Genomic DNA, 10,454 nt, shown 5'->3' on the forward strand with positions numbered 1-10,454 from the left:
TCATTAACGTAATCAGAAGTTCAGTAACACGTTACCGGAAAACCTGGCCCTTCAATATCACTTGTCTTTGTTTTGATTTAAGGAGATCCTTTATTTCCCTTCACTGACTACTGATAAGCTGATTTCTATAAGTCATCTTATGTTATGTCACCATGCCTTGCATAATTGGTAAAACATTATGCATAACACAATATATTACAAAATCATTTTCTATGCACTATCAATTTGAAGTAATTTATATAACGCCTACAAAACAAAATAAAAAAAATGGGCAATATAAAAGTGTATGTCATTACAGTGTAAAGTGGGTAGTCTTGTCTGTATACATTCTAAATCGAGGGCATTTGACAGTTCAGATGAACAATGAAAGAAATTCAGGACTCAAAATCAATCTTTTGCACGAAAATCTAGAGGGTAATCAAACATTAACATGTCAATTTTTTATCTGTTGCTTCCTCTGGTTACGCATTGCAGAGGTGACTGCTATAAAAAATACTGACAATAAAGTTCCTTAATCAGAAAATCGATACTAGAAACAAAAGAGATAACAGCAGGGCATGACATTAGATATTCAAAATCAAGTATCCTGATTCTATTCTTTAACCTCATGGTGGTGGAGTTCATTAATGGAACATGTTATATGAAACTTTTTTTAAAATATCAACTCATATAATATCTATTTGTTCTTTTAACAGAGTGTTGAAAATAATTAAAGGAGTAAATCAGAATATTTCACATTTCACTAGCTCTGAAATGTTAGAACGAATAAAGCTATATAAAGGAGAGAGCATTCGGTGCTATGACATAATTTACAAAGTAAATTAGAGAAAAACTTGTTCCTAAGAGAGAGGAGAATGGGAGGAAAAAACTATAAACTATAAAAGGCTCCTAAAATCTGAAAAGGATAGAATCAGTTAAGCGTGTATAATCATTTACAGAATTGACAAATTGATATTATCCTTGATATATGAAAGAACTAATTGTGATACAATGGGATTCAGGGGTTGAAAATGAGGTTCCCACATTTGCACTTCCAACTCATGGGCTTATAGTTGGAACTACTACCAACCCTGGCATATGCTACTGAAGAAAACTTCAAAGAATTTTCCTTTCTGTTCTGCGCTTGGGGGTTTGTGGGCACCTGAAGTGCCTCACAGTGCTCACATGATCTACACCTTCTCTCACATTTTGGTGGCCTTGACCCTATTCTTGGCCTCAGTAGAGTTTTATCATCACTTATTATCTGCAGAAATTATCATCATTCCAGTAAACAAAAAAAAAAAGTATTTCCCTGTATCGATCAGTTCAACAGAGAAATGAAAACGTTTGCTAGGGAAGCGAAGTTTTACCTGATGAAAATCACTTAGTTTTTTAGTCATTCTACCTGTTAGAACAAAGAGAAAAAAACAACAATAATAGTTAGAGTTGGTTTCAACTTACTTTGCACTCAAAAGGTTTGGAAAGTGATCATTTACCTTCAATAACCAACCCCTTCTGGATCCAGCTTGAAACAATCAGAAACAAAAGACAAATGCAAAGGAAGCCAAGTCTTTGACCACAAATGACATGGTGATCAAAGCCCATTTTAAGGAAAAGGGAAGTATGAAACTTGTATAAGCGTGGGAAGGTGCTAATTATAGGGACTTGAGAGGGGACTTGAGCGAGAGAATGTGCTAATTATAGGGAGGGAAAAAAGAGAGATAGGAGGAGAGAAAAGACTTGATAGAAGACAAAGATGATTTACTATTTAGTAACTGAGGGAATGGAGGAAATTAATGGGATGAAATGAATACCAGTAACTGAATGACACCATAACAACTAGCAAATAATATTTTGCCAAGATTTGTTTACATTGTTGAGGTGATGGAACATGGAAAGACAACTGAGAAAATTTCAGAAGTGGAAGAAAAGGAGGACCCCCGAAAAGGGAAACACTTGTCCTTCGGTTGGCGAGCCCCTACTCAAACAACAACCAGAGATTGTATAATAATTGTTCGAAAGAAGAAGCCTCACAACCCTGAGAACTGCAAGTAGATGATATGAAGGACATAGAGCACCACAAACAGCAAAACGCCACAAATTTTACAAGGTGTGAGGGACAAGTTCCCACTAACAGACATGCAACTACAACTAGGGATTTTCAGTTCTTCGTTTATGGTATGAGCCCTCTGATTTATGGATCCAACAAACACAAGGCTCTGTGGGATGAAGGATCATATTTTTAATTAAAATTTATAAGTATTATGAACTTTTTTTTATTGGAACAAAACCTAGTACAATTGTGCCCACACTATATCAATCACTTTCTACTACAAAGTTAGGACAATGAATCAAGAGTACATTTTATCATTTTTGTCTTTTATTTTCTATTGAGTATTGATCTCTCTAAAGTAATATCTAAAGTAATAGTAGCCCCTAACAAATTTGGTGTTTTTACTTATCTACCTCTCAAACCATCTACAAAGATGAAAATGATGTGGTCAAAGTAATTCATGAGTTCCTCATGACGATGCAGACTTACATGGAGGCTCAAGACAAGAGGCACAAGCTCCTCCAACAAATAATGGAGATCCTTCATGATACTTTCCAGACAATCAATGAATCATTAAAAAATTAAGGTTCTTTCATGTTCTTCCAATTTACCCTACGTCATCTACGATCAACATTGTTATTACCACTTCTCCCTCATCAGATTTTTTCCAAAATCTTTACCTCGCTCTTTCCATTACTACTAATCCCCTTATGGAGTGTCATATTTTCTTATAGTTACTTAACATATTTCACCACCCCCACCACTTCATAGCATTTCCACTATAATAATAAATTTCCCACACCCCACCAACACTTTCTTCGCTTCTCCCCCACCCTGCCCTAATTCCTCTTACACACATATCACTTCCCATTTTCACCACACTTTTGCTATACTCTTTACCAATCTAAAAAATCACATACCATCTCCTACTTTTCACCCTTCCAAATCGCCCCTAGCTTTTTTTAATGGTTTGGAACCTTTAGATTGGATTTTTCAGGCCGATCAATACTTTTCCTATATGAATTATGGCAACAACTCTCCATGAGTATCCACGAGACATCCGTAAATTGTTGAACAGTTGCAAGTAGGATATGTTAATTGATGTTTTACTTTTATTAGCAATGTTCTGCATTTCACAAGATGCAACAAATAAGCATTCACAAGAGACTCTCATCTTTGATAGACACAATACTCTTAAATACCTTGTGAATCCAACTAAGTCTCACATGTGTATCACGATAGTGCCTATCTCTATTGTTGAACTACCTAAGTCCATATCCCTAGTAACTCAACCAAGATTGTTGAAGTTGTTGTAAAATCCAACATTGGATATGTACAAAACTATCCCACGATGGGGATTTGGAGCAATGTCGACTGATCATACAGGGTGATTGTCATCTCACTAACAAGAAGGTGGAAAGTGTTGGTGTCTCAGTGTCACCTCTCTACAAAGGTTGAAATCAACCCCTTATCACCCATCTCTGATAACTGATTTTGCACAACGTCAACAATCCAGAGTTAAGCAAGACAACCTCAGTTTGTGGATAAGGCATCCCGAGCTTACTTAACTTCCAACCATGGGAGACCAACTTCAATTCCTCTCGATTCTAATAAAAAAATATAGGTATTTGTAAGTATAAATCAAAGTTATTTCTAAAAATAAAAAATGCATTCCAAATTGTACAATCTGAAATGTATTTTGAATAAGGAAATATATTTTGGATTGTGTATTCCAAATACATTTCTAAATTTAAAAATGCATTCCAAATTATACAATATGAAATATAAACAAATATTGAAAATAAATTCTGAATTGTGACGGTTGAAAAACTCCTAAAATATCCAATCTATAATAGTCATGCACAACAGTGAGAATACATTTTCTTTTATAAAAAACTAACCTCTTCAAACGACACGAGACAATGAGTCTTGAAAGTAATTTTTGACAACGACAAACGATTTCATTAGAAGATCTCAACCAAAAATTTGAGAAGCAGTGATATAGGGTGGCGCTTGGTATATGAAAGACAATAATATGAAGTAGGGAAATGAGAGAATTTAGGCTTATACTATGTATTTTAGTAAGGGTAAGATGATCATTTCATTACCCCAAGGGGTACAGGTTGAAAACATGGGTGCAGGAAGAAATGGCTCCAATGTTTTCTTGTGTGTCCAACGTAAGTGTAGGCCAAATTGAGACCAAACATAAAAGTGGAAGACTTTAAACCGAAGCTCAAAGTTTAATGATGGCAATTTACAAAAAATTATTTTGCTTTTCTAAGATTACTTGGTATATTATATTAAAATCTAAAAGTATTTCTCAAGTTACATATATTATGTTGTTTTAATATTTCTTATTATAATAAAAACATGAAAATGTCGTTTAATGAATAGGAGTCGACTATAAATACTGTAAAAACAACTATAAATACATCATTAAATTTTTAATTAATAGATTTATCAGTTCAATGAACAGTTTATTTTATTGTTTAATTTTCTCTACTTTTTACTAGATTTTACAGTACTTTTTACGAAATTAGCGAGGATACAAAATTTGGGTAAGGAATCTCACTTGAACATCCAATTCTGAAAAATTAGATGTTGAATTATAGCAATATATCCAATATTGACATGTGGCTATATTTTATTATTATTTTTTAAAACAATGATTCGTTTTAAAATTGTTTCTTAAAAAATATGCATGTATGTTTTTTTTTCTTGCGAACCTTCTCTTAGATTATAGCAAACAGAAAAGCACCAAACTATGCCTGGATCTAAATTACTATTGCATTATTTGCCCCGCAGTGTGTCGTATCAATGAAAATTGACATGAGTTAAATTTTTATATTCCTTTTAAGGAATATCTGTGCTATTATTTAATTACTTTTACGAAAAAAAATGTTAGGTATAATAATTGATAGTTTAAAACATGCATCTGGTAAAGAGGGTGAAAAAAAAAAGAAATGAGTATTACACTTTTTAGCTTACATGTTTACCCTAAGCATCATATACCCAACACATTTTTTTAAAAGTAATTAATTTTACAATTTTTTCTTAAAATGAAAATGAAAATAATTAAAAAACATTTTTAATCTATATTTTTTTTTTTGTTGATGAGAAACAAATGTGAAACAACTAAATGCAATAGGTAATTTGATTTCTTATGACATACTCTCTTCATATTTCTAACAATTAATAATAATAGAGATTCACTTTTGAAACTCTTTTATGTGTTTTTTTTACCTCTGTTTTTTTTCATTTTTATCTTTCTTAACCAATTTTTTAGTTTTTACTATTTAAGATAATTATTTGTAATAAATAATCATAATAAAAAAATTTGGAAGTGTTTTTGGTATATAATTATAAAAATAATGACAAATAGCTTTTTAATTATTTTTTTTTGTACGTTTTTTTTTTCTTTTTTCTTTTTTTATTAGTATCACATCTAAAAGTTTTCTTTACAGCTGTGAATTTGCACTGCAGACACATTTAACATGTTCATAACACATAACATGGAAACACATAAAGTATGTCAAACTGAATAAAAGAAAAATCATTTCAAACTAACGAAAAAAATCACCAAAAACTAGAAGGCTATAATGCATACAATATCGTAAAGATAGAAAATAAACTCAATATCAATTACCACAACAATAAAAACATATCTAATTTAAATCTAACGTACAAAAGAAACACAATGAAAATGTAAACTTCCAATTATCATAAAATTATGAACTTCTTTTTAAACATTCAACTCTACTTAAATATGATCAACAACAATCACACAAGATCAGGAATACTAGGAATAAGTTGTGAATGGACCATAACTGCCTGTGATTAGATGAATGAGTGACTAGATGAACTCTAATTGTTATTTGTTCAATTTAGATAACAGAGATTAGGTTGTTGTTGATTGACCTAAATTTGATTTTTTTTTATAAAATTCATACTATATGACATCACATAAATCAAAAAAGAAAACAAAAGAATAAGGTACTAAATCAAACCCATGTGAAAAAAAACTTTCATAAATAATCTAAACAAGTACATTCGAGTTTAAATCGAAAAAAAATAAAAAATCATCTAATGTACGTAACTCTTATAAAGACGATAAAAAGAAAAAATTCAATCCTAAAAATTTAATCAAATTAACCATCGTTTGCGAATGTCAAACCATTATTTTTTTTTAGATTACCTATTTTAAAAATCTTTTACTTTTAAAATGAAATATATAATATTTTGTTCTCATCACATCAGCACCATCATCACCCAAAATGGATTATTTTAGAATTGTCAATTTAAAGTTATTATTTATTATTAATATTTGTATATTAATATATAATAATAATAATATTATTATTATTTACTATTATTATTATTATTTATTTTTATTACTATTTGTTATTATTATTAATTTTTAAAAAATTAATATTATTTATTTATTTTATTACTATTTATTATTATTATTATTATTATTATTATTAAAATTAATATAAATATTTTAATGCAAGAGGAAATCGAACCCAATTTACATCATGACTATGTAAACTCCAATCGTTATCCATTCAATTCACGAAAACCAGTTGATCTGAAAGTTTTAGAGATTAAAATTCATTTGAAAAATTGATTTCAAAGTTGACGATTTAGAAAAAAAAAATTAGAATCAGAGTTCATATGTTGCTTCAGTATATGTGTAAACTATTATTTACAGTTTAAGTTTAAAACTTCTGTTAAACCTATATACTTTTAAAATACAAATAAAAAATTACAATTTATGGTATGCATAAAAAAATATTTGCAACCAGGTCCTTCCTAATAATAACTACTAATAAGAAAAAAGATAATTACTAAAATGACACTACAAGTGAGTATAGGTGGCTGTTACTGTATAGGAGCTGGAAAACATATCTTGGTGGTGAACATGCGCTGAAGGAATTATCAAGTTGTAAATAAATCCGCTATTTAATTCTATCAGCAAAGTTCATGAACTTGAGCTTTTGCTAGCATGTTGAGAAAAAATGGGGTTTATATGCATCGAAAAATGAGGTGGTTGCCACACGCACGTCAAGTTAAGATAAAAACGACAAAGTTTCATTGTTCTGCAGCTGTTTTATAAAAGCTGAAGGAATTATCAAGTTATATCCATTCGCTTTTGGACAACATCATTCAATGTAATCACATTAAGCTGCTAGTTAATAATTATCATGGTATACATCAAAGGGTTGAGAACCTTAATGAACAATAACATGTGCTGTGTGTACGTCTACATCGGAGTCGAAAGCAAATGGGAGGATCCATTCAACTGCAACAAGAGATGAACTGTAACTCAGCTTCTGGAAATTTGTCCAGCTCCTTCAATTATTATTTTTTGTGTGATGCCACTTCCAAAGCCATCTCCGTCAATATAGGGTCTCATCTTACAAGTCATAATCTTTCTGTGTACTGCTTTTTTTAGGTTACGGTCTCTTCTATCTCTGTGTGTAAATGGGGAAAAAATCCTGCTACAAAAACTATTTGAGTTATATATGTTAATGAACTTAACCTTTACTTGTCCCATCACAATCTATTTATATTAATTGGATATGGAACTTTGCCGGTAAGTGTCTTCCTCAGACTCAATCTTCTTGTTAACACATATTTACAATTTGCTTAACAAGTTAATCTCTGATTAAATTCTAATTTTGAAGAAATGTTGTTTAAACAATTCATGTTAATAGTCAACTTAATTTATGATTCAAGTGATATAGATGTGGGTTGCCATCGGACTCACATGGTCAAGAGACTTAGAAACCAAATATTAGGCTTATCAAGTTTGAGTGTTCAAAAAATGTAAAGGTACGCCTTATAGACCGAGGTACCAAAATCTATTTAATAGGTTAATAGTTTTGCGCATTAAGAGAAAAAGATAATTGGAAAGCTTAATCTATGAAGAAGATATGGGAATTTTGTTCCAATATGAATGAATGAAGATCAAATTTATAGCCAAAACAGTGAGGTGAGAGTCAGGTCGCATAATTGATCGGGAAACTACAGTAAAATGAACTTTACAGCTAAGCTAAGGATGTACTCAAACTTATTAATCACAATTCGTACTTTGTTTATTGCATTAGTTCATCTAATTTAGACCAAAATTAAAGGATTAATTTTTTTTATGTATTATAATATGAAATTGATTTTTATAATTTTAATTTTAAATCATTTAAATACTTGCAGTATGAAATAAATGGTTGAGATAAATACTTCGATACAATATTTCTATATTTCTATACAATAAATACTTGCATGTGTGAAGTTCGAACTAGGAAAAAAATAAATTACTTACTATACAGAATATAAAAGACAAACATAATTAACCCAAAATTAAACAAAGGTTAGTATTTTTTTCCCCTTTTTCTTTAAACTTCTCTTCTTTAAACAATGTAAACCAAGATGTAGTTTTATTGAAATATAAAGAATAAATATATGTTGTATTTTAAATAAATAAAAAGTCCAAAAGTTAAAGATTTTACTGAAACCGCTTAAAAAATCATCTTTCATCCTATGTTTGTTTCCACCACAGAAATACAGCAAGCGGAAAAAGTAAAAAAATGAAATGCTAAAATATGAAAAGTGAAACAAATTTTATAAATTTTGTACATACCATATTCAGTGGCACTATTTTTTATAAAATATTTATTACATAAGTACCTCATTTCTAGATATTTTAAGGACCATATATATTATTAAATTAAAAATGTGGTATATCTTTACATTTATAAAATGGGAAAAATTAAATTTCATCACTTTTATCAAATTTTATATTATATCAACAATTTTATATATAAAAAAGCAAGCTTTTCAATTTATTCGTTAAATTATAATCTCATATAATCATGATTATTTATATTAAAAATTTAACAATAATAATAAGAGTATTGAGTTATTTCTATTTTTATATTTAAAAAGTTTATATTAAATTAATTTTATAGTTTAATATATTTAAGAAAAGTTATATCATATAAATAAAACATTAAATTATTTATATTAAAATAATTTTTTGAATGTATAATTTATGTAAAAAGAATTTTTAATTTAAGCATGAATTTTATGATACAATAAAATATATGAAGCAGTATAATATTTAGTCAAGTTCAGGCTTTTTGGAGGTGAGTAAGATAGTGAAAGCTGGGTAGTGGAAACAAACTTTAAGCTGGCAATTAGCAGGATAAAGAATAGTGATTCTGAAATGGATAAGATTGTTCTTTGGAATATGATTGGAGCTAAGAGCCCAACCACTCCAAGATGCTGACATTTTCATTATGCATTTTCAGAAGGTTGAAGTATCATCACTGACTCTATGTGCAATCAAATCTGCTTAGAGAAACCAATTTTTTTGTCGGTGCTAAACTCCAGCAGATTCTAATTAATACCCATCGAAATAAACGTTAAATCTGTACCAAACCAAAAGTTGTGCATTATTTCAAATTCATAACTTTGTTATGTCCTAAATCAAAAACAAACTATTGTCGTCATCTCTACTTTTTTTAATAATGCGATTAGAGGTTGTTATTTATTGCACACAATCAATAAGTAGTCTAAATGGAAACAAAGAAAGAAAAAAATAAAAAAAAAATAAATATATATATATATATTAAAAGATAACTTTACATTAATAATTGATTAGTTAAGAATTGGTTCGGCAAGTACTTCACATCCACTTCGGTATTTACTAAATTCCCAAGAAAATAAAAAAGAGAAAAAGATCTAAAGTTATAATATTATTTATGGCTTAAGATAGTAAAATATCTCCCGTTTTAATATTTAAAATTATGTAATATTATTGAATAAAAAATTTAAAATTTTAAAGAATTTGCAATGATTATTCTTTCCTCAATTTTATCTAGAAAAGATATTTATAAAAAATGAAGGTTGACGAAACTCATACTATAAGAATAAGAAAAGATTCTTGTAATCCTAAGAAATTTTTAATCTTGTATTTATGAAGAAGAACATTGTTTATGTTCGAGAAAAACCTAAAAAAATGTTTATTATTTTGTTTCTATTTTAGGATATCACCCTCTTTTATTTAGCAACCTAGTGGTCTTTTGATCACTCTTCTTTGTAATCTAAGTCTTAGTCAAGAGTAATTACCTTTGAAAGAATATTCAAGGTGAGTCGAGTGATTGTTTTACAAAGAATACACAATATTTGTTAGGAGTGGATGAATTTCAAAGAATACTCAGTCTTAAACCAATAATAACTACGTTACAATTAGTACTTGTGTTTAATAAGAATGGTTGAGATTAAATAATACTTGCTTTGTGACTCGCGTGGTCAATTTATTTTAGTAGAACTTTGATTTGTTAATTAGGAACTCGACATATTGTGGATTATAAGACAAATCAATATAAAAATATCTTGTATAAATTTTTATCTTTTATAT

General features: G+C 29.1%; 1 protein-coding gene across 1 annotated transcript; it reads right to left on the minus strand.

Moving 5' to 3' along the window:
- Positions 1-730: 730 nt before the first annotated feature.
- Positions 731-2,196, minus strand: LOC137805955 (EPIDERMAL PATTERNING FACTOR-like protein). The gene is made up of 3 exons (XM_068605832.2): positions 1,476-2,196; positions 1,350-1,384; positions 731-1,243 (listed from the first exon to the last, which is right to left on the minus strand). Exons 1-3 carry the CDS (start codon positions 1,582-1,584, stop codon positions 998-1,000), a joined length of 390 nt encoding a protein of 129 aa, XP_068461933.1. The 5' UTR covers positions 1,585-2,196; the 3' UTR covers positions 731-997.
- Between the last annotated feature and the right edge of the window lie 8,258 nt (positions 2,197-10,454).

Source organism: Phaseolus vulgaris, chromosome 3 (assembly GCF_051622355.1).
Source record: "Phaseolus vulgaris cultivar YP4 chromosome 3, ASM5162235v1, whole genome shotgun sequence".
In the NCBI taxonomy this organism is placed as follows: domain Eukaryota; kingdom Viridiplantae; phylum Streptophyta; class Magnoliopsida; order Fabales; family Fabaceae; genus Phaseolus; species Phaseolus vulgaris.